The following is a 26,791-nucleotide window of genomic DNA, read 5'->3' on the forward strand; positions in this document are numbered from 1 at the left end:
AAGAAATGATTGAATATTTCTCCAGGTCAGATATACACACAACCAAAGAGCACATGAATAGAAGCTCAACATCATTATGCATTAAAGATATGCAAATCAAAACTACAATGAGACACAATTTCATGCCGATAATAGCAAGTGTGGTGACGATGTGGTAAAATGAGACGCTTCATATTGTTTGGATTGTGTAATTGTGAAATCACTCTGGAAAACAGTTTAGCAGTATTCAGAATGCTATTATGTGGCTCAGCAATTTCACTTCTACGTGTAACCAAGAGAAGTAAAAACAGGTCCGTGCAAAAACTCGTGCAGGAATTTTCATAACAGCATTATGCAGAATAGCCAAAAAGTAGGAATCATCCACATTTCTATTAACTGATAAATACGATGTAGTATGTTGCCACAAAGGAATATTATTTGGCAATGAAAAAGAATCAATTACTGATACATGCTATGATAAGCATAAATTTTTAAAATGCTATGTTAAGTGAAATAAGTCACAAAATATCAAAAATGATACAATTCTACCTATACAAAAAGTCCAGAATAGGCAAATCCATAGAAATATAAAGTAGATTAGTGGTTTCCAGGGACTGGGAAAGGGGAAACCAGGTGTGACCACTAATGGGTATGGGGTTTCTTTCTGAAGGACTGATAATGTTTTAAAATTGACTGTGTTGATGGCTACACACCTATGCATACAATAAAATCCTCTGAACCACATACTTTACATGGGTGAGTTTTATGATATATTAAATGTATCAATAAAGCTGTAAAAAAATCCCTCCATTTATACATTTAAAAACTATATTAGTGCATTAGAACCACTTTTCTTTGTTAAAGCTACATGGTATCTTTTATACATAGCTTCCTTTATCTCAAGAGGACTACACCTTTCAGACCCCTTTATAGGTGTAGCTATGGAGTTTTATTTAATGGAAATGGATGCAGAAGTAATGTGCACTATTTCCAAGCATATCCATAAAAAATTTCGATTAGAATCTCCACAGTGCTCCTTGCTCCTCCCTGCAGACCGGAAAGGCAATGACCCTCAGAATGACTTTGGAAGCTTCACAATATTAGACAGGTTCTATGTATAACTGTGAGAGCAAAAGAATGACATCTATTACCATTTCCCACCATATACACATGCCCTGATCAGAAACACTTACCTGCTTTGGAATGTTTGGTGAACAAGGAAACATTCTCTGGAAACCTTTATTAATTTAGGAATCTGCTGTGACTGCAGCCTACTTTATACTATTTAATACGGTGTTCAAAAAAGGAGATTAAAGTAGATAACTCAAAGAGGACTTTCTCCAGAAATTTCATAATATATACTTTGAAACACACACACACACACACACACACACACAAACACAATTGGTTTGATCCCTACTTTAGTACTAGACAATTGATTTTCTGAGGAGTCCTTCATACCACATTGCCACACAGACATATAAACTGCAGTGCTATTTTATGGATCTCATTTTTACAGTTGATCACTTTGCCTAATTTTGACATTTTTATCTTTAATTACTGTATTTGTAAAATATATATTTTTATGATCACTTGGGCAAGCGCCTTATTATTCTTTTTCATTTTTACTAGTTTTCTTATTTAATATTCAATATAGGTTTTAGAATAATTCTGTTGAATTTCTACATAGAAAAGCTCATATTGGTACTTTGAATATAGTAGCGCAAAAGTCTATACAAAATAATTTGGCAATATTCGTTACTGCTGTTGTACTCAGTCTTTTCATTCAGGAACATAGTATGTTGCATGTTCTCTTTAAATATATTTTTTAAATTTTTTTTAACATTTTTTTATATTTTGAGAGAGAGACAGAGTGTGAGTGGGGGAGGGGCAGAGAGAGAGAGAGGGAGAGACAGAATCTGAGGCAGCCTCCAGGCTCTGAGCTGTCAGCACAGGCCTGATGAGGGGCTCGAACCCACAAACTGTGAGATCATGACCTGAGCTGAGTTGAACGCTGAACCGACTGAGCCAACCAGGTGCCCCTACATGTTCTCTTTTATAACTCCCAGTAAAGTTTTAGACATTTCTTCTCATAAGTTCTATGTATTTCCTCCTATGATATTTCCTAAGTAAGTCATACATTTCATTGCTGCTTTGACTCAAATCATTTATGAATATGAGAATCATATATCTGAACTGTAAATGTTCTCATTATTCTGAGAAAGCTTTTCTTTTTAGAATTTTCTGAATACATCATCATACCCGGCAAATAATATCTTAACATTTGAATGTTTATTCTCATTTGTATTGTTCATTATTACAGTAGCCAAAACTTGTGGAATTGTTCTAAACAACGGCATTAATAACAAGCAAGGTTGCATTGATAATTTATTAACATTGACTTAAGATAGTTATTAATGAACCTAAAAAGAAGTCTTTTTTTTTTCACTCTCTCTTTCTCAAGAGATTTTCTTCTAGGGATATAAAGATATAGTCAAACTTTATGTACAGGTGTGTTCCTTTATAGTGCTATTTATAATGGCAATATGTCAATGACCTTCACTTTTGAGCTATCAGTATATGGTTAGGTAACCGATGGCTCCTACATATGATACATTTTTTTAAATTTAAATACAATACAGAAATATCTACATTTTAAGGTTAAATCAAAATGACAGACAAATTTCATTTCTAACATTCCAATTTTAAAAAATATATACACATACACGACTACACGGAAAATCTAATAAACATTAATATTTATTATATCATTGGGTCATGGAATTATTGGATTTTTGCTTTCTGAGTTAAATTTGTATGAGGAGAGTTACTTTGACAATAAAGTAGGTGACACTGGCAATGACAAACAAAGAGATATATGAGACTATGTGCTTGTACTTTACCAGTAAGCTATAACCTTGACTTCAGGGCATTCAAATCACCACAAACTATAGTGTGTATAGATGAAATAAACACCTAAAGCTTAACAAATGTCATTGTGAGAGCCTATTTTATACAAAGATTACTTCTATTACTTCTGTAAATACAACTATCAAATTTTTCTGGCAAATCATTAACTACCCTAGCTTATTTGGTCAAATGTTTCATTTCAGATAGATTTTTTTTTTAATAGGAAGACAATTTTCTATATTGAAAGGACCTAATTCCTGCTATGATAACAATATAGGGCAAGTATAGAGATAAAACAAAATGTAATTATTAACAAAATGTAAGTTACTTGTTTTCAATTTATCAGATAAAAACTCAAAAACAGGGGCGCCTGCCTGGGTGGCTCAGTCGGTTGAGCGTCCGACTTCGGCTCAGGTCATGATCTCACGGTTCGTGGGTTCGAGCTCCGTGTTGGGCTCTGTGCTGACAGCTCAGAGCCTGGAGCCTGTTTCAGATTCTGTGTCTCCCTCTCTCTCTGTCCCTCCCCCACTTGCACTCTGTCTCTCTCTGTCTCAAAAATAAATAAACATTTTAAAAAAACTCAAAAACAAGTAGAGAATGAATGAGCCCTATTTTTCAACAAGGTCTTATTCTAAACTGCCAAATTAAAATAGATCATAATACAATATATTGTCTCTTATTTACATAACAAATCAATGAGACTCTTTCAACTACTGCATTTCAATTTTTTGAGTGGTCATTAAAGAACCATTTAGCAATCAGAATGGAGGAAGTAAATGCATGAAATATGTATTATAGCTACTTACATGAAATTACACATGTGAAAACACTTATTCTTACATTGAGAATGAAAGTAATTAGCAATGCAAACAAGAGGAAAATAAGTAGATATTTATAAGTTATGTAATCCAATTGTTTTTTAATTTCACTCTACACCAAGAGTACAACTACCCTATTGCAGTCCTGGTCAACCCCAAGGCCAAGAAATATAAAAAATAAGATATGATCCTAACCACCCCCAAATAGTCTGACCTAAAATCTGAAGATAGGAAAATGCTATTTCGCTCTCACAGTAAATACATGTTACTCATAGAGTATCAGTACCATATAATTCACATATAACACATTTTGCAAGTGCAAAGGCAAAAGTTCTTTTCCAGTAACTACCCTGCATACCGAGTAGGTAGGGAAGGTTTCTGAACACGTTCTTGTAAAAGAAAGCTATCACCTATGTGTATTTGTGATTTATATTGTGATATTAGAGATTGCAGTTAACTTACAAAATATATATTTTGAAATTCAGTACCAAGTGGGTAATGCAGATGGTGTTGGATGTGTTCCACAGTAGCCTCATATATCATGACCATGACAAAGACTTTTTTCTGTATAACATATTTGACCATAAACATAGTGGCATTACTGGGAGTATTACAAATTATCTAGGCTGGCAAACATTATAAACATTCCAAGGATGATTAATTTCTAAAAATAACAAAGTTAAGCAGAGCTTAGAAGTCAAGCTGACTTTTTTCACAATCAATAAAATATGACTTCATAAAGAGAATTATATGGCAAGATGCTATGCAGTGAAATGTATTTTTATATTTTCTCAAGTTTCATATTTTATTAGAAGTTAAGAAATGTGCATATTATTTTAAATCACTGACACATTAAACAGTATTATAACTGTAAAAATCAGATTAATAATAAAATGCAAATTACATAAAAATATAGTACTAAATATATATGGGTATGATCAACAGTTTTGCTCTTAATAGCTGATTATTATAATTAATTCCTTGACCATAATAAAAAACAGCCTATAAAGTCCACAAATATATAAATACACATGCAACTTTAAAAAATAGACTGTCAGAAAAAATATGCATATGGTGGTTAGAGAAGGATTTTTTTAAGCCTCATTTTGCATGCAGAGGTACCATAAATATATTGTTCCCCTTTACCCACAGGAAGTTCCAATTATCCTGTCTTCTATCTTTCCAATTGTGATGCAGTTTATAAGTACAATTTAATCAAGAGGAGGTACGGTTAAAATATCTGAGCGCCCCAACCACCTTCTCAATCCATTGTGGCTTGGGTACCAGATCTCTTAGCCCATGTATCACGCTGGACATTGGTATTCCTTTACTGCCAATCATAGTAAGCCCTAGCGCCCAGGTTATTATCAGATTATTGTTCTCCAATTCCCTTCTTGTCCCTTGCTCCCAACCACATCAATAGAACAACAACAACAACAACAAATCCTTTATCTTCATGCTACACTACATTAGTTAACAGCAAAAAACTGGCCATCTGCTTTAGTGGTTTCTTTTTACTTCTGCCAGGTCTTGCTGCATTATAGATAAGGGTTTATGGCTGTACGGGAAAGGGGCACAGTCATGGAAAACAGAAAAAAAGAGAAATACAGAGGTACACAGAGACAAAAAAATATGAACAGATAAACACAGAACCAGAGACATTTCCTACCTTAAAAATTGTGTATATACACATATACCGTGTGGATGTACTGATTAATTTTGTTTTCCTATATCAAACACTGGCCAGACTTTCTAGGATAACATGGAGATTATTCAACTAACGTAAACACTTTTCAGATTTATTCTTTAGCTTACTTTCTAATTTTACCCATGTGGAAATCAGGCACAAAATGCACCACCAACAATTATATATTACCAGTTATGTAGTACCACCACTGCAACTATATACAATCATATACTATAATATGTTATTATATATAGACAATTATATACTAAACCTTCATGCATACCAGCTTGAGAATTTGTTTAGAAACTAGTACCTAGAATATATTGTAAAAACTTAAATGGCGAGGTTCAAGTACCAAAAAAAGTGTATTTCAATTCTCACAGTAAGATGAAGATAATTTGTAATTCTTATCTAATTCTCAGAGTGTTAGCTCCATCTCAAGGTAGTCAGGAATAGAAAAATACAAGAAAGATTTACCAATGCCAAGTACTACCTTAGAAGCTATACATAGATATTATTCTATTTTCTAAAATAACTCTGAGGGAATAAATGTTCATGCTTGCAGATAAAAAGCAGGCTTACAAATTTTTAAGTTGCTGTTAGCTCCTTGAGGGAAGAATTAAAATCTTTTGTTTACTACCATATTTTTAGTAGCTGGCCCAGTTTTCTGGCTCACATTGGGTGATAATGGATATTTGTCAACAAGTTTACCAAGTAACACGGTTACAGAACTAGTAGCTGGCAGAGCTGAAATTTCATCACAGGTCTGTAAGACTTCCAAAGCCCCATCTGCCTGTGCCCAGAGCCTGGAAGAGGCAGGGGATCTGCATGTCTGCCTCACCTTCTCCCAAATGATCAGAAGAATTGAGATGGTTTGCTCTGCAGGGAAGAAAGGCCTTCATAGTAATTGATTAACTACTGGCAGTAAGGCCAGAGCTCAAGAAGCCAGGTCCTTCATTTTAAATCTCATCTAGGTCTCATGATAGTTGTGTAACTTCAGTCAAGTTCCTTTACCATTCAGTATGTCAATGTTTTTACTGTAAAGAAATGATAATGATAATACAGTAAAACCTTGGATTGTGAATGACTTGTTCTGTGAGTGTTCTGCAAGATGAGCAAACATTTCTAATAAATTTTAACTTGAAAAAACAACGATGTCTTGCAATATGAGCAGCACATGACATCTAACGTCACATGATCACAACTGAGCCAATGGTTCTTGAAATTCGTTTTGATATACGAGTACTTTGGATTACAAGCAAGTTTCCAGAATGAGTTATGCTTGCAAACCAAGGTTTTACTGTAATAGTAAATATATTAAACCCATGAGAATGTTGTGAGGATTAACTGTATCAATACATCTAAAGTTCATGGCTATGGAATCAGTAGCCATCATTATTATTTGCTCTGGAGAAAAAAGCAATTCAGGTCATACCCAGATAACTTAATTCTCTATGGTCATGAGTAGCAAATGAAGCTGGACATCTCAACAGCAGTAGGCAAAGAGATGCTACCAGGGGATGTTTCGGAAACAAGAGTACGTCCTTCTGTAACTGTGACATCATTTTAACTCAGCTGTCTAAAGTTCCAAGTTATGTGGTATTCCTTTAAGACAGGATTGGTAGGGATTCTAAAAAGAAAAAAAAAGTCTATCTTCTAATATCAACACTGATCAAAGGTACATGCATTCCTGTATTTATAAGCAATCTGGGTTCCAAAAGGCTGTTCATATGAAGAAGCCCTTTATTTACAAGTCAGAAATGGCATCACAAAAGCAGTGGGGAAGGCCTTCTGTAGAAGACAGACAAAACTGACTTGCATTTTTTCAGGTGTGAAGTTTTAAAATTCCTATTCAAGGTAATAAGGATAAAGTTTATAAATAGAAAGCTTCTATATTATGTAGCATAATATGGCTCAAAGTCAAGATAATATAAAGTAGTTCACATGCAGCGGAAAGGATTACTTCAGTTTTAGCCCAACATATTTTATATACCAGGTCAATTTTCTATTTGCTCTATTAGGAGTTTTTAAATACTTTTCAGAGTTACTCAGAGAGAGGATGAGTGTGTGAATGGGTGTGTGTGGGTGGTGGTGGGGAGCGGGGTGAGACAGGTCCAAATCCAAGTCCCATGATCTATGGCTCAGCCATGTTTGGGGCCAACTGAAATACATAGTGGGTATCAGTTTCTAGAAATCAGAAATTTCACCTCTGAAAAGAGAGCCTCTTACAATGTCTATTTCTGCTATTTTTAATCTACCTTCCCCTAACCAAGTATAACTTTAGACTGACTTTTTAAATGTGAATTTTATGTATACATATAGAGAGAGTGAAAGTGTTTTGATTTTTGTTTTTTTCTGATTATCAACATCAAATGAAATAGCTCTTACGGTTAGCTAATTTCCAGTTGTTACAATGAGAACAAAAATAAACTAGTGAGGCAGATAGTATGATGAAGAAAATTAACATGTTCAAACACTGAATACTTGTCATGCACTATGCTAGATTCTCTACACATGCTATTCATTTAATCCTCAAAATAACCTTATGAGTGAGGCATCTTTATAACACCAAAAAACCTAATTAGAATAATCTTTAGATATACAGATAATTAGAAAAACACTTGTTTAAAGGGACAGAATTCTTTTATTGTCCCTTACCACAAAATGATATATGTCCCCAATTATGTGAATGTAAGTTCTCCATCAGTATATGGATCAAAGAAACATTTTGAAATTGTTGATGAATTTGCATCATTTAAAACTAGATGGTTGTACAGGTTTACTTTCATGTCTTTAATAAAGCACTACCTTACATTTTAGTGATTACTTTAGAAAACATGTGCTAAACCAGGGAAACTTGAGGGAAAAAATGTCAAAAGACACAGAAGGTATTTTATCCAGTTTTTATAGTGACGGCAGAATGTAATTCAGGTTGAAACAAGAATATGTGCCAAATTCAGAATTGCATCCCTGATAAACTACAACAGATATTTGTAGTCAATTAAAAACCAAAAGTGAGCTAAAGAGGCTAAAAATTGATTTCAGGTGCTTGCTACACTATACTATTCTGAGACCTCCTAAGCAGTGGTAAATACAGCTGTGTCCCTTTCTTTGCTATAATTGCCATTAATGTATGAGAGAGTAACTGTGTTACACCTTTTTCATCTTAGTGCAAAACCAGTGATAATTAGTAGAAGACTTTAAATTGTCAATAAGTTACATATGTATGTAGACTCTGCCAGTTTTTAGATTCAGTGAATATTCTACTCAGTCGTACAGAGTTTCTCTTATTTATTAATTATCTTTCACAAAATTTGCAACGATGTATCAGTTAACTATCACATTTGTGTTATAAATACCAAAATGTCTAAATGAACAAAATATACAGTTTTTTATAAGGTGATTAGTTTTCTTCCGTAAAATTATCTTTCAGCATATGTTCATATCATTTTGGCATTTTCTTTCTTTCTTTGCATTAAAAGGTATATGAAAAAAACAATTTTTGGTTAAATGAGAGGTTTAGTTTGCATTCTGTATATTAAAGACTGAACACAGTAGTAAACACTCAGAAACAAACAATTACTTGGTGTAAGAAAGCAGATTTTGGGGGTGTTTTCTTTCAAATATACATACTTATTAAATTAAAAAGTATTGTAATTACAAAAATAGAAGGCCAAAAATTCAGAATAAATGATATAGTTAACAATTCAGCTGATTTTCCACATGTATGGTAAAAACAAATAGTAAAACATGCAAGAATTCTTTAAAAAATACATTTCAAAAGCTACTTTCAGAAATCAAACTCAAAGTTGTATTTATTGCAGCTCATGGTACATATTATGGCCTTTTTAATTTAATTTACTTCTATTTATGCAGGCAAAAGCTGCTAAATCATGGAGCAAAGATTTACAAGAAAGGATCCAGTGCAAATAGGGACAACGTGAAGCTTCGCACAAAAATCTAAGTAAAGGTCTTACCTTGAATGATCGGTGCTATGAGCATCATAAAGACTAGTAGCTGTGATGGCCACATGGCTGTGAACTCGGGCGTGAGTGCCTCAAAACTGAGTGTTCCCAGCGTGAAACAAAATGACTGTATTTCTGGTTCCTCTTCTGTATTCCAAGACCGATGATTAAAAAAAAAAAAAAAAAAAAAAAACTTTCCCTCAAAAAAAAAATCCTCAAAAACAGAAACACCAGTATCCCAAATTTGAATTCTGCAAACAAGAAAACAAAATGGATTATCAAATACACATATTCTCATCTTAATTCCTTGAAAGTTCATTTGCTGACTTGAACATCTGTATACCTCCCTCCCTTCATTCTAATTTATTAAGGCGTCATATATAAAAATGAGGAAGTAACCTGCAGGACACTATTTATGCATATATCACCACAGAGTTTGTTTCCCTGCTTCCAAACTGACTGAAAGAAATAATTCAGTCTCACTGGAAAACTTAATATCAATATGTTATATCAATTTGTTCCATAATAAATCAGCAATTGATTTGTATAATTTGTTAATATGTATAGAGTTGGGGTTTATTTTATATAAAAATTTTCCACAAACCTATTTTTTTACTAACATTAGAATAATAAATCAAAAAATTCATTCATTACCATTACCATAAGATTCATTGATCACCATATACTACAAGTTAACAAATAAAAGTTACATGTATGAGTCTTACTTTCATTCTAGTCCCTGATATTCAATTCAGAAATCATTCTAAATAGTAACTATATTATTTTCCAAAGCATCTTTGTACATTAATCCATGAAGATCTTAGATTTATGTTAAGTACTTATGCTTAAATATAGCTAATTCATTCAAAGGAGGTTTACTGAATATCCACTGAAATACAAAGCACTGGGCTAGGAACACAGGATAGGACACTGAACAAAACATGGAAATGATTCTTCAGGATCTTACAATTTAAGATGAGGAATCTTGCTTAAAAGTTTTAAATATGTATGGAAGACATTAAAAACTTTAAGCATTAAGGAAGTTATTTTACTGAATCAAACTGATAGAGCTGCCTTCTCTTAAAGACTGCACAGATTTATCTTAAGAAGTAAAAATACCGAAAGAGCGTGACCCAAATTTTGAAGATGTTTTTCACAGTCAGCACCTTTAAAACGGATCAAACCGTACAAACTGGGTCGTTCTCCTTCTCTCTCTCTCTTCTAGAAAGCCCTATAGAAATCTCCATATAATGAAATTTATTTCTATCAGGAAAGGAGTTCGCATTTCAAACCAATATTTAAAACAATTTCATATTTTGGGTTTATAAATTTAAAAGTTTTCCAGAAAGGGTTATACAAAATAGAGATAGTTTACTGAAGCCTGTATTGATAAATCTCATTCCGATGAAATAAATTCCAAACATTTCTGAAATATTTGCCTTGGTTATAAGGCAAAACTACACAGATTTATGTGAATTTCTGGCATTGTTACTTATAGCATGGCACTTAAGAGCACAGATTCTGGAGCAAGACCACCCAATTTCAATTATTAGCTCTACCAGTACTGTGACCTTGCTTGAGCAAGTCATTTAAACCCTCAGTGCCTCACTTCCCTAGTTGATTCATATGCCTATATGAACATTTAATGAGCTAAAATTTGGAATCTTTAATTATATATGTAAAATATGTACTGCCCAGAACAGTGTCTAGCACATAAGTGTATGTCTTCAGATTATTATACATCTCATTAGTTTTCAACATTATCCTATTCATCCTTTTAACATGTATGTATTAAGAAGCAAGACCATTCAATAATTTGGCTCAAAAATGTTTTGACTCACTATGGTAGAGACAGGCTCCAAGAACACTAAATCTGAACACAATAGATTAAAAAAAAAAGTTTCATCTCACAGACACATTGTAAGAAAATGAAGCTCACAGGAGACAGTCCAATAATATTTTACTTTGACAAATAGGATTGATGAGAAAAGAAGTGGTTGAGAGAAAAGAGAAGGTATGTGGAAAGGAAGCATGTGAAATATTTCCATTCCTTTTCCTATTCACACTCTGACAAAGAAATAATTCAGAACTTATTCTTTTTTTTTTTAATTTTTTTTTTTTAACGTTAATTTATTTTTGGAACAGAGAGAGACAGAGCATGAACTGGGGAGGGGCAGAGAGAGAGGGAGACACAGAGTCGGAAGCAGGCTTCAGGCTCCGAGCCATCAGCCCAGAGCCTGACGCGGGGCTCGAACTCATGGACCGTGAGATCGTGACCTGAGCTGAAGTCGGACGCTCAACCGACTGAGCCACCCAGGCGCCCCCAGAACTTATTCTTAATTGCTATGTGTGTAACGCTTTCAAAGAATAACTTTTGAAAAAAATTGCTAATTTAAAACATTATTTAATATACATGTGATAATTAATGGGCACTCAAAAATGGATACTAAAACTGATATGCCACCAAGTAAACACTACTTCCTTATTCTCAACATTTAGTTACTAAGTCTTTTCTTTTCTTTCCTCTAAGTCCATTGAATATACCAGTGTGAAAAATTGGCATTAGATGCATGTATGCACAAAGACACACACAAACACATAAATATACACAGAACTACTTTGCCACCGGAAATAACCGTGGGTAGCCACTAGGCGAATTATTTATTCATTACTTGAAAAATATATACTAAATACTAACTCTGGCAGATACTGAGAATGCAGAAGAAGGAGAACAATTTTTCTCACAACTCACACTCATGGGAAAAACAGAACACAGGAAAGGAAGTTACAAGATAAAGAAGAGACTAAATTATATTCTCTTATTTATTTTATTATTTTAATTATTAATTATTTTATTAATTAATTATTTTAGTGCCTATCATATATCAAGAAGTATTCTGGATATTATAAAATTATCTGCTTTAATTCTCCATACAAATCTGTAAAGCAGATAATATGATTTCATGTTTACTGAGGAAGAAAATCAAAAATGTTATGCAACTAGAATTCCAAACCAAATGTCTGATTCCAACACCAGTGTTCTTTGCTCTCTCTATAGTAGAAATAAACAAGAAAATGTAAGAGGATAATTAGGGGTATTAATTGTGCAAAGGAAGGGGCCAATGTAGCAAGTTTCCCAAAAAGATTTAGGCCTTTCTTAAATATGTTCTTTTTAAAATTTGTTTAAATGTTTGTTTATTTTTGAGAGAGAGGGAATGAGTGGGGGAGGGGCAGATAGAGAGGGAGACAGAATTTGAAGCAGGTTCCAGGCTCTGAGCTGTTAGCACAGAGCCTGACACGGGCCTCGAACTCACAAACCACAAGATCATGACCTAACCTGAAGCCAGATGCTTAACCGACTGAGCCACCCAGGCGCCCCTTAAATATGTCATTTGATTGTGAAGAGTGGAGAACCTGGAACAGCATGGATACATTAGGTAGACATAGTGGGGCAAAGAGAAAAGTGAAGACATGTTTAAAAAGGAAACCAGACTAATTGTAACATGGTATCCTTCGGAGGAACAGGGAAAATTATTTCCATAGTGAAATATGAGTATTACTATTGTGAATTCTTGTTTTAGTGGAAATTAGAATAGTTTATTTCACGTTATATGTTTCCACAATGATAAAACAGTGGGAGAAAGTTACTTTATAGAAAAGATAAGAAAATACATATTATTTATAATAATGATTTGTTTTAAGATATCATAGCAGGACACGAAACCACATCTACTCAGATATTTTTCATTGTGTTTGAGCACAGGAATTTGTTTTCATGATTATCGGGTAAACAGAGGTGAGGAAAGAAATTGAGAATAGAAGCTATTATTTAAAGAGGGTAACATGTCCTCACAATCCAGTAACACCACCCACCTATCATTCACCCACAGCCCCAAAATAATGTGCTAATATGGGGGCATATATAATAAAATTGCAATAATTAAACCATATAATTTTTTTAAAATTTTTTAATGATTATTTATTTTTGAGACAGAGAGAAACAGAGCATGACTGCAGGAGGATCAGAGAAAGGGGGAGACACAGAATCTGAAGCAGGCTCCAGGCTCTGAGCTGTCAGCACAGAGCCTGACGAGGGGCTCTAACTCACAGACAGTGAGATCATGACCTGAGCCGAAGTCGGAGGCTCAACTGACTGAGCCACCCAGGCGCCCCAAACCATATAAATTTTAATAGATACTTTGAAAGACTAGATTGCTCATAACCTATAGAAAGACAAACCATTACTGCTTGCCTACTAACAGTGAAAAAAAAATAGGAAACTTTTAGGGATATTTTGTTTTCTAATTTATGCTATTAACTACCAAAACAATCAGTTTCATACAAAAGGGATTTCCACTTAAGACATCTCTGAAACAAAGCTCTTCAAACACACACAGAGAAGAAAAACCAAGAAAAGGCACCAAAGACTCATTAAGTCACATATAACAAGAAAATTACACATAAAAAAGACTCCCTATTGATATAAAGCATTTAACCAGTCAATTTCAAAACACAGTTCCACCTACAATAAATTTCTTTTGCCTTCTCTATGTAGCACACACTGTGCTAACACTGTGGGTCAAGGGGGAAAAGTGTGGCTACAAGTCTAAGATGTAGTAGCCCTTTTACAACCACTGACAGTAAAATATAAATGCTAAAAGGTATATTTACCAATAATTGTAGCGCTGTGCAAAATGTGACATGTGTTACGTGAGATGTTCTAGGAACACAAAGTGAAAAGCTGTCAGATGTTCTTTTGTAAATGCAAGGGATTTAAAAATTATACTTGACACAAAATTAAGGTTGCCAGAGGGAGGGAGTGGTAATAGGCAGAATGGGCAAAAGGCAGTGAGAGATATAGGCCTCCAGTAACGGAATGAATAAGTCACAGGGATAGAAGGTACAGCATAGGGAATATCATCAATAGTATCAGCATAGTGTTGTATGGTGACACATGGTAGATATACTTGGATGAGCAGAGCCTCACATATAGACTTATTCAACCAATATGCTTTGCACCCGAAACTAATGTAACATTGTGTCTCAACTATACTTCAATTAAAAAAAAAAATATGCCGACCTAATATTCTGGTGTTAAGGCAAGATTGAATACCTCTCTGAATCTCAGTTACTGCAAGTATAAAAGAGAGAACAATATTCACCTTGCAAATTGGTTGTGAGGTTTACAAATAACGCAAAATATCGCATGACAGAGATTATCACTGATCATGCATGTCTGTTAGTGTGTGTCTGTCATTCACCAACTTCCTTTGTTTCCTTTATTCCTTCAAAATTGAGGGATAAAGGAAACACCTGATCTCCACCCCTCTCACTTCCAAGTTTGATGACTAATAGGACAGGTATCTGGGTATGCACACTCTCCTTGAGAATTCTATAGCTGAACAATGCACACTAAAGTAATGTGAGGTTTCATAAAGGAGAATTTTCAGTGTTTCTCTCATTTAAAATATACTATTTATGACACTAATTTCCAATAATAAACCAACACACTAATGTTTTAAAAATTATTCATAAGGGGCGCCTGGGTGGCGCAGTCGGTTAAGCGTCCGACTTCAGCCAGGTCACGATCTCGCGGTCCGTGAGTTTGAGCCCCGCGTCAGGCTCTGGGCTGATGGCTCGGAGCCTGGAGCCTGTTTCCGATTCTGTGTCTCCCTCTCTCTCTGCCCCTCCCCCGTTCATGCTCTGTCTCTCTCTCTGTCCCAAAAATAAATTTAAAAACGTTGAAAAAAAAATTAAAAAAAAATTATTCATAAAAGGTGGCATTTCTAATTTTTATCAAAGATTACCAATTATGGCAAACAGTTTTGCCTGCTACCCTATACAAATTATTAATCATTAATATTTAAGATTATAATTATGAAACTGTGTTATTTGATGTTCCATTAAAAGTTAAAAAAAATCACAAAACGGAAAGATATTCTACAAATGTGTTATGTAACCAAAGCCTTCTGTCATAAACTACACAGATCATCCCTTATTTGTTAGATTTAGACTAACCTGCCCTCATATCCAATACACTTACACTCTGAAAGTATTTGAACTTTTCTTGTTATTGCTGAAACAAAAGTTCCTTTAAATTTAAAACATTGATTTTACTTTGGGCAAATCCTCACCTTAAATTGTCGTATCATAATTTGTTTTCCCTGTTTAAGTTTTTGATATGTCCTTCTTAAATCATATTTGGAAGCTTTAATTTTTGTTGTATATTCGCTTCCTTTCTACACTCCAAATACTATTTATCTTGGAATTATTACCTTCCTTTGAGCTACTTTTTTTTTTTTTTTTTAAGAGAGAGAGAGAGAAAGTATGTGTGTGAGTGGGGAGAGGGGCAGAGGGAGAGAGAGGATCTTAAGTAGTCTTCTCTCTCAGTGCGGAATTGGACACAGGGCTCGATTCCACGACCCTGGAATCATGACCTGAGCCACAAGCAAGAGTCTGACACTCAACCAACTGAGCCACCCTGGCACCCCAACATTTTAGCTACTCTTAATCACATTTCTGTAAGATAATTTACTCTCTCAATCTTTTTCCAAGGAAAATTGCATTTTATTATTAACCTCATAATAATAATCTAGTGAAGATACTATATCCTTTTTGTATTATTTGTACATTTTCCCAAGTAATAAATGTTCATTTATCACAAGTTTTGCTAACTATGAACTTTAGTTCATATGAACTTTATAAATTTCAATTAATCCATATTTTACTTTGCCTATTTGCTTCTTTTTGCCATGTAAATCTTTTTCAGAGGTCAATCTTTTTACATGTTTAGTGCATGCCAGATGTATAAAGTGCCACATAGCTCTATTTTAATAATTAATTGGTTTATAGTCCTATAGCCCCATTGCTAATTATAATACAGGAGTTTCCTATATAACATGGTTTGTTTTTCCTTATTTCATATAGGGAAATCATGGCTATTAACTCAAAGGAAAACAAAAAACACTTACTTTTTTTTGAGATTTTTTTTTGCATTTATTTATTTATTTTTGAGAAAGAGACAGAATGAACAGAGAAGGGGCAAAGAGACAGAGAGGGACAGAGGATCCAAAGCGGGCTCTGTGCTGACAGCAGAGAGCCTGATGTGACCCTCGAACTCACAAATCATGAGATCATGACCTGAGCTGAAGTCAGAAGCTTAAGTGACTGAGCCACTCAGGCACCAAAAAACCCTTACTTTAGAAGTGTTTGCAAATATCACTTGGGTATTATCTATAATTCTTCCAGGGTTAGTACCTGGATTCGGAAATTTGAATGATTTGAAATTACATTCATTAACAAATCAAATATTTACCACAATCCTTCTCCATAAATTATCTTTTTTGTTATACACAATTGGCATATGGTAACCTATGAAAAATAATATAAATATAAATGTGATTAACCTAGCTATTCTATCATTTGTCACTACCTTAACAAGTAAATATCCATTACAGAGCATCTATGTAATCTGATTTATGTGCACATAGCTCACTACATTTATAAATAAGATCTACCAATTGTAGCCCAAAAAAGACAAGTGTTTTTGAGAAATATTAATTTAATAAGACTGGAAAATATATTTCACCTAAATTGTTTAGTGTGGCACAGATGCTTATATGAGAGGCTTTATTCAAATCTAAGATTGCAAGATTTCTATGATTTACCAGTGCTGCATAATCATAAGTACATATACAGCAATGTTTCATAGTCCATGTCCTATGAAATGACAGACGACCTTTTCTCCCAAAAGTGTCTTTCCCAAAGTAGTTTTACATGGACGACTCCTTCTGATGTGAATGGATATTCTATGAAATAGTTAACTCTTAAGGTAAAGAAGCAGATTAGCAAGACAAGCTATTAGATTATAAGATAGCTTCCTCCCACCACAATCCTATAAAATATTAAAATGTTTGGTGTGATCATCACTAGGTAGAAGTAAAAAGAATTTTAAAGGAGTTTAGACTGAATAAATATGTATTTTTTAAAATTTATTTATTTGAGAGAGAGAGAGAAAGAGAGCGTGCGAGCACACAAGCAGGGGAGGGGCAGAGAGAGAGAGAATCCCAAGCACGCTCCATATTGTCAACACAGAGCCCAATGCAGGGCTCAAACTGAAGAACTGTGAGATCATGATCTGAGCAGAAATCAAGAGTCCTACGCTTAACTGACTGAGCCACAAAGGCGCCCCTTAATGATCTTATTATTTTAATGTCAGCTATAATTGGCAGTTTATGAAATCTATACATATTGTGTTTCTTTTAAAGTTTTCTTGGTGTTTGCTAAAAGAATTATATCTATTATTTCTTAACTGAGAGAGTGCAGGTGACTATACTATTACTTTGGTCCTCGTATTTGTTTGTTTTTAAAAATTATTTAAAAGTATTTAAAAAATATTTGTGTTTTAAAAATTAAACACTTTAACATTTTGACTCTGAAAACAAAAGCATTGCAATAAGTTTAAGGATCTTTTCTTTCTTTATTGATGGAGAAAAAAACCAACAACGTTGTATTAAGTAACTATTGACAAGTATTTAACTAAGGAGATGGGGGGATGGGTTAAAACGGTGATGGAATTAAGGAATGCATTCATGATGAGCACCGGGTGATTTATGGAAGTGTTAAATTATCTATATTGTACACCTGAAACTAACAGAACGCTGTGAACTCATTGGAATTAAAATAAAAACTTAAAAATTAAAAAAAAAGTTCCCATTGATTAAAACAAACAAAAACACACACACAAGAAGAAAATGGTGATGGTCATGCAGACGAATCATACACATTCTACTGATACTTGGTTAGTCCTACTAAGTTTCATAGATGACCCTGTGCTTTAGCCATACAAGGGCACTTGCAGACTCTTGAATGTGCTGTTTTCTCATCTCCAAGCCTCCATCCTCTTTTTTATAACTTCACTCATCATTCAAAATGCAATTAAACAACTTTTCTGGCAGAACTTCCCTGTCTTCTTCCTTTATGTTCTCACTGTCTAACATTGGGCCAAGTACTAGGTACCCAATAAATTTTGAAACAATGATAAATGATACGGGGATCAATATTGGTACTGAGAAGATGTTCTTCCTTTCACTGAAGAAGTCATTGGAAGGAGACAAAGGTTTCAGAGATGAGGAAGAAGAATGGAGACGTGAAGAATATAAAATTCTTATGTATGAATTCATTTTTGGAATCACATAAAATTGAGCCTCTGATAAAAACAAATGGAACAAGGTAAATATTCAAGTACATACCTTAATTGCATCTGAGTGACCAAATTATTTGCATCAAAATTTATAAAAAAGTATTTAACTATCATGCCTACTTAGTAGCAATAGGGAGCTGAACATTTTAGTAATAAATACTATCTTAACTAGTACTTGATCCCTTTGGAGATTCAGAGGAGAGATAATACAACCATCTTGTTTAATATTTTCTTTCTTTCTTTCTTTCTTTCTTTCTTTCTTTCTTTCTTTCTTTCTTTCTTTCTTTCTTTCTTTCTTATTTTTTTAATATAGGAAATTTATTGTCAAATTGGTTTCCATACAACACTCAGTGCTCATCCCAAAATTGTTTAATATTTTCAAGAAATATTGAATTCAATCTACCTACACATGTGTTCCTTTAGTAATATGTACCAAGAGATCTTCAGTGAATACAAAGAATGTAAACTTTTTTTTGGTCATAGGAGATATGTCTCATATATATATATATACATACATACATATACATATATATATATATATACACACACACACGAGTTTAAGCCCTGCACATATATATATACATACATATATATATATATATATATATATATATATACATACATACATATATATATATATATACATACATATATATATATACATACATACATATATATATATATACATACATATATATATATATATACATACATATATATATATATATATACACATACATATATATGTATTTATGAGATACCCACATACACATGCATTATAGAAAGGAGAGGAAGAAAAGGAAGAGCAGGAAGAGAACACTGCAGGAGGGCTACAGGAAGAGATAACAAAGGAAATACAAATAATGAAATACAAATTCAAATATAATAAAGACAAGAGTTTTAAAAAATAGAGGAAATAATCCAGCTTGGAAGATCTGGAAGACCTTCTAGAAGAAAATGGTAATTGTGCTAGAATATGAGGAAATGAGTGAGATTTCACTAAACAGTGACTGAAGGACGAACGTTGTGGGTTAAGGGTTGCTGTGAAAAAGGTAAAGGTGATACAAGACAGCATATTACAGATCGGCCAGGTCTGTGTCTGTCAGGTCTACTGAGTAAGGAGGAGCTGCAGAAAATAAATACACAACCTGTTGGAGGAGCAGAAGAAAAGATTTGAAAGCTTCACAAAGGAATTTGAATCCAATTTGGTCAGTTTTCACCTGTGTATTTTTGTAATATTTAAATATCATTTTGCAATGCATTGAAAGGCAAACATAACATAAATACATAAAAATCACTGCAAGTGCCATCTTTGGAGAATGAGAGTAAATATTTATTGTGAATATTTTCCAAAAATTTTTAGAATCCTCTATATTGCTCCTGAACGCTTGAACATTTTGTTCTGAGTTTAATTTGTGTAAATGATCTCTGGTTTGAAATAAAGAGCTTGAGTTAATAGAGGTATTAACCTAAATAGAGATATCATACGAATCATTAAATTGATGAACTAACTAGTATTTATACAGTACCCAACATGACACCATACCAAGATAATGCCATCTTTGCATTTTCATAATACGATGCTTTGTCAGGGTTCCAAACTTCCCTAACACTTCTTAGTGGCTATTACACTATTTGAGATCAAATATTGATTCCAGAGAATCACAACACTTTTAGATACAATGGTACTGCTATCCATTTGGCAATGCATTACCTCCAAATGACAAACTCTAACTGTACTATTTAGCTTTATAGATGTATATTTTATAACACATTCAGATCCAACACAACCTGGAAGAAATTCAAACATATTACGTATGTATATGCCTTGGCCTAGATGTGGATATAGCTATATTTTTCTTAATCCTTCCTTTTTTTTTTAATGTTTATTTATTTTTGAGAGAGAGAGACAGCATGAGCAGGGGATGGGAAGAGAGAGGGAGACAGGGGATCCGAGCCTAACTGAGCCATTCAGGTACCCCTCTTAATCCTTTATTTCTGCATTTAAAAAAAAAATACTAAGCTCCTGTCTTCAAGTATTAGATATTGCATAAGACAGAACCATCAGAAGCAGCAAGAATGAAAGGTATAACATGAACTTTGGAATGAGAAAAAAGTGTTAAATCTTCTCCAAATTGTAAGCTGTATGACCATAGGCAGATTACTTCAATTTTCTATACCCTAATGTTCACATCTGAAATTAATACATATTCCACCAGGTGGTTATAAGGTTTAAGTAAATATAAATAGTACCTATAAAGATTCCTGGCAAGAGTAGGCATTTAATACATAGAAAAATCTTTCTTCTCATTTAACGTAAGTTTTATGCTCAAAAGTAGGGTTAAAAATGGTAAATGAAATGACATCTGGTGGTAAGTAGTACAGAAGAACATTTGATAGGAGTTTGTGAGGGGTTAAGTGGGAGAATGGATGGAATCAGAAGATACATTGAAACACTATGCTTTTAGAAAATTAAATTGGTAGTGGTCTATAGAAGAAAATGGAGAGGAAAGAAAAACTACCTTAGGCTAGCCATGTCAATGACATTTTTCAGAGTTAGTATGGTAGGAGTCCACAGTGACCTAGAAGCCTAGAACTGTGACTTAAAATAAAGATTATTTGAAGAAAGTCAAGACAACACATTTGCAAGTTGTATAAATATCAGTTATATGTTTTTCGGGGTGGGAAGAAAAAGAAATCAGGATGGGAAACTGAGGGAAAAAATGAAGGATGGGCACAGAAGATACAGGAAAAAAAAAGTTAAATCAAATTAGAAGTAGGAAGAGTAGTTTTGGAATACAACTGCATTTTCCTAGAATTTTCACTCAAGTCTGCGTTCTTCCTTCATTTCTTCCCTATCCCTCCCTCCACAAGTTTCAGAGAGGTCGGAGCAAAGAAAGACCTCTTTGTATTCAGTTAGTGTTTTTTTTAAAGGTCACTTACAACACTTTTCAAGCAAGGAAATGCTAAATCTCAACAAACTGAAAAACTAGCAAATGACTTTTTTCATTGCTTAAGTACAACACCTATCTGCTTATGATTATATTTCAAATACAGTTTGATGCTACGTTAGAAAACAAGTAATCCAGGAAGCTCATTTTAATAGGAAAGTTCTCTAGAGTAAAAGTCCCATGTAATTGTCTTTCAGATAATGTTATAATCTAATAAGTGTCTATTAATGTTTAGGAACAAATTTGGATTTAATGAACATGGCTATTTTTGGCTTTAGGGCAGCATATCATTTAACCATGAAACAGATTGATGTTTTACACAGGATCATTTTCTTGCAAAGTGTCCTTGAGTTAACCTCTTCCCCAAGATCCTACAAAGCATTTGACTGAAGTCTGTTTCCAACAGGCTTTGAATAAGAGAATATTTGCTTCTACTGATACATGCAATAGGAAATAAAATAAGTTTGAAATTAAGGTAAGTAGAAATAATTAGGTTAATGCAATTAGTTTGGAAAACAATTCAACTGCTTTAAATGAGAAGAAATTAGGAAATGGATCTCATATTCTTTCCATACATCTGATTTGTCAATAGATCCTTTACTTCACTCTTTAAGAATAAAAATACAGTTGATCTTTACACAATGCAGGGGTTGAGGGAACCAACTCCGTGCAGTTAAAAACCCGGGTGTAACTTTTGACTCCCCCAAAACTTAACTAATAAATAGTTACCAATAACATAGTTGATTAGCACACACTTTTGTATGCTATATGTATTATATACTGTATTTTAGAATAAAGCTAGAAAAAAGAAAATATTAAGAAAATCATAAGGGGGGCACTTGTGTGGCTCAGTCTGTTGAGCATCCAACTCTTGATTTCGGCTCAGGTCACAATCCCAGGGTCCTGGGATTGAACTCGCGTTGGGCTCCAGGCTGAGCACGGAGCCTGCTTAAGATTCCCTCTCTTTCTCATTCTCTCTCTCTCCCTCCCACTCCCCCCCCCCCGTCCCTCTCCCCCAACTCATGCTCTCTAATAAAAAAAAAATTAGGGGTACCTGGGTGGTTCAGTCGGTTAAGTGTCCGACTCTGTTTCAGCTCAGGTCATGATTTCATGGTTTTTGATTCTGAATCCCAGATCTGGCTCTGTGTTGCCAGTGCAGAGCCTGCTTGGGATTCTCTCTCTCCCTCTCTCTGCCCCTCCCCTGCTCTCTCTCTCTCTCAAAAATAAATAAACTTAAAAAAAAAAGGAAAACATTTTTTTTAATTAAAAAAAGAAAATCCTAAGGAGAGAAAATACATTTATAGTACTGTATTTATTGGGGGAAAAAATCCATGTATAAATGGACCCATGCAGTTCAAACCCATGTTTCTCAAGAGTCATCTATGCTCATAAAATCTCAACTTTTTATTATCAATGTTAGTCTGAATCAATAAGTCTAATTTCATTTCTAATAGGAGCCTGTGAATCTATTTCAAAATCTAAAGTGCAGTAGGCAAGATAATCTTCTTTATAACAACAGTAAACAGCTATTGAGCCCTTACATACCCAGACACTGTCCTAAGAGCTCTTCACATATTAATATATCAATCATTTAATTGATTTTAAATATAAGCATTATGGTTATTCCTATAGAAACTCTAAAGAAAGGGACTAATATTTTTTTTTTCATTTTTTAAATGTTTTATTTGTTTTTGAGACAGGGAGGGAGAGAGAGAGAGATGGGGGGGGGGTCAGAGAGAATGAGCAGGGGAAGGGCAGAGAGGGAAACATAGAATCTGAGGCAGACTCCAGGCTCTGAGCTGTCAGCACAGAGCCTGATGTGGGGCTCAGACATGGAGCTCGAACTCACAAACTGTGAGATCATGACAAGAGCTCAAGTCGGAAGCTTAACTGACTGAGCCACCCAGGCACCCCCAGAAAGGGACTATTGTTATTCCTACTTGACAAAACAGGAAACGAGGAAACAGAGGGGCTAAGAGTGTAAAGAGCTTGCTGAGGTCATATAGCTAAAAATAAACAACCCCAGATTTACACCTGAACAGTCTAGACCCATAGTGTGTGCTTCCATTCACTTGATTCTACCGTCTCATACTTCTATTGACCACTGATTCCAAAGCAGTACTAGTACAAACTGAATGTTTGTGTCACCTCCCCGCCCCCCATCCAAAGTTCATATGGTGAATACTAATGCCCAATGTGATGGTAATTGTAGGAGGGGCCTTTGGTGAATAATTAGGTCACAAGAGCAGAGCCCTCATGGATGGGATTAGTGCCTTTATAAAACAAAGTCCAGAGAAGTTTCTGGCCCGTTCCACCATGCGAAGTTACAGAAAGAACACAGCTGTCTATCACCAGGGAACTGAAATCTCACCAGAACCCAACCATACTGGCACCCTGATCTTGAACTTCCAGTCTCCAGAACCGTGAAAAATAAATTTCTGTTGTTTATTAGACACCCAGTCTAAGGTATTTTTGTTATAGATTCCTGTGCTAAGGCAGCACTTTACGTAAACGTAAGGTGCTTTTAGCTAGGTTTGGTTAGCATTTAATTTAGGAGTTGTAGGAAATAAGATGAAGATTTAGGATATAGGCATACACTGACATATTCAAACAAGCTTCAGATTGAGAGAATCATGCAATCAACAAAAAGCCTTCATTAACTTCACTTTTAAATAATTCCTACCTAGCATGCTGTATGTCTGGTACATTTGAATAGACAGCAATGACCCATTTTATTCACACTTGGTTTGGGTATGGGGTAAGACCACAGACTTCATTAGGAGAGCAAGCCAGGAATGATGATTTTGGAGGTTCTTAGGTGCCAAGAAAGTGCTTCTTAAATTATACAAAAAGATGAAAACAATCAGAAAAATAAAATAAAAATATATCTCCCAAATAAAATGTTGGATACTTCAAAACCTATCAATCTCATTCCAATCAGCATGACTATTTAATTACTGAAGTATTTTTTTCCAAAAAGGGAACCGAGATTACTCTGATTCTTACCGAAAAAAGCAGATAGATCTTCAAAGTAGAATTGTTGTGACTTTATCATAATTATTCTAATGTCAAGATTCAAATTGACAAGTGATCAGTCAAACTAATCTCAAATGTTTCTAACATTTGTTGGATTTTTATTATCTACAGAGGCTTTATGATTGGGCTAGATTAGTACTGTCTTCTGTTGTTTTCTTGTTGGCAATTTTATAACTAAAATTACCTGAGTACTTCAAGATTGAAAACATGATAATATAATACATCTAGTGTAAGTTTGTGTTATAATTAAAGTTCCAGAGTTTGATTTAAAACTGCCATAGTCACATTTTTCCTGTAAAAATTAAAAAAAATATATCTTCAATGCAAATAGCACTACAGTTGAGATTTGTTAACAAGCTATTTCCATAGCTGGGAACAATGAATTTTAAACGTCAAATTCGGTGACCAGAATCGTATCAAGCCACATTAATGGCTTCAGGGCTGAGCTAGAAAACATCTTATTCTTAACACTATTCCTCCGAATACAATTCTAGCCACAAAGAAATGGACTTAAAGTCTAGAATAGCGAAGTTATAAGAAATGAAGTAGTAATGTCAAAATCATTCTATTCCAATTCCTTCAGGCAGATAAGGAAAAATACACATCTACTCACACTTTCTTTGAAGACTTTCCAAAACTGAGAGGAATGCAGGGGGAAGTTAAATTTCATTATGAGCTAGTGGACTATATCACAGTTTCACTGTGGCTTAGTTATCATGACTGGTCAGTTCCATTCATCTCTTTCATACAAATATTTTGACTTTAAACATGATATTTCACATTGTAAAAAAAATTCATTAAGTCTCCTTTTCAAAAGCAGTTTAAAACAAGTATTAATAAGAAAATAATACAAGAGTGGACATTTAAAAAATGTGTATCAGACAAGGTCTAAAAATAATTCTGTTAGAACCATCTTAAATAAAAAGGGTATCTATGTTTTAAATATACTTCTTGAGATTATGAGAGAAATGTATTGTGTTTTGTGATTCACAAAGTATTCCAAAAGAGCTTTTCCATATTTCATTCCTTGTAGTTAGTATATCATTGGCAACCAGGCAGGAGAGAAAATACACATGTTTTGAAATTATCTCATCTCAGTAGGGTACACCTGGATAAGTCTCAAATTAAACATTTTCCTTAATGGCCCATTATGGAGTATCAGTGCCTAAAATACCCAAAGGGAGTCAGGGACCATTACTGCCAAGGGAGAGTTTCTAAGGTTGTAGCATATGATGCAATATTTCTGCTGTAACTTTAGCCTGACTAGAAGTTTATTTAAATACATATGTATGGCCTTAAAAGCAATAGCTACCACAGTAAGGTTTAGCATGACCCTAAGACACAGATTTAAAAAATATGAATGCTTCAGTACATTTTTATAGTAATGCTTTGATAATTAGCATTTATAGGTAGCTACCTACTTGTAAAACAGGGCTTTCTACAAAGTTAACTTTTATTAAAATGTTTGTTTACTTTTGAAAGAGAGCGAGCGAGTGCACACATTGGGGAGGGATGGGGGGGGGGGCGTGGAACACAGGATCTGAACTGGGCTCTGTGCTGACAGTAGAGAGCCTGAAACAGGGCTCGAACTCACAAACTGCGAGATCATGACCTGAGCCTGTCAGACGCTTTACCAACTGAGCCACCCAGGAGCGACAATCAAAGTTAACCTTTAAGACAGCTCCTTCGATCTCAAAATATATTCTTCATGGGGAAGGGAAAAGCAAACAAACAAACAAAAACTAAAGTAAACTTAACATTTATACTAAAATGCATATAATTTTGTAGAAATAATCATCATCATAAAGCTGTTCTTTAGGGGTTCTTAATGGGTGTTAACACAGTGACAGCATTTTACACATATTATTTCATTTTACTCTAATATATAAAACAACTGTAACATGGAGATATTGGCATTCCAGCTTTCAGTATTAAAAAGCCCATCAAAAATATCTCCTTAACTTTTAGAGCTTTAATTAGTAGGCCAACACCAAATGAGTAAAAAGAAGAAATCAGAATGAAACTCTCCTTTTGCTCCATTCCTCTTACTTCTGTTTGTCCTATCACTGTAGAAACTAACATTAAATAGAATAAGGGAAAAGGAAAAAGAACCAAATTAGGTCTGAGGATAAGTAAGTAAAGGGTTGTATGGAAAGAAAAAAAAAAATGAAAAGTAAAAAAAAAGGAAAAAAACGAAGAGGTAACTTCCAAGTCAGATCCTGTTTAGATTTCCATAATTAAAG

At 34.1% G+C, this 26,791-nt stretch overlaps 1 protein-coding gene across 33 annotated transcripts in view; it reads right to left on the reverse strand.

Annotated features, from left to right (window-relative positions):
- The window catches only part of ADGRL3 (adhesion G protein-coupled receptor L3), an 829,205-nt gene that overhangs the window by 516,837 nt on the left and 285,577 nt on the right, over positions 1-26,791 (reverse strand). For all 33 annotated transcript variants that reach the window (XM_058722441.1, XM_058722432.1, XM_058722430.1 and 30 more), the window contains exon 3: positions 9,372-9,610. In XM_058722441.1, the coding sequence (XP_058578424.1) occupies positions 9,372-9,426 (55 nt within the window). In that variant the 5' untranslated portion in view covers positions 9,427-9,610. The remainder of the gene's footprint in view (positions 1-9,371; positions 9,611-26,791) is intronic.

The sequence above is a fragment of the Neofelis nebulosa genome, chromosome 3 (genome assembly GCF_028018385.1).
Source record: "Neofelis nebulosa isolate mNeoNeb1 chromosome 3, mNeoNeb1.pri, whole genome shotgun sequence".
In the NCBI taxonomy this organism is placed as follows: Eukaryota; Metazoa; Chordata; class Mammalia; order Carnivora; family Felidae; genus Neofelis; species Neofelis nebulosa.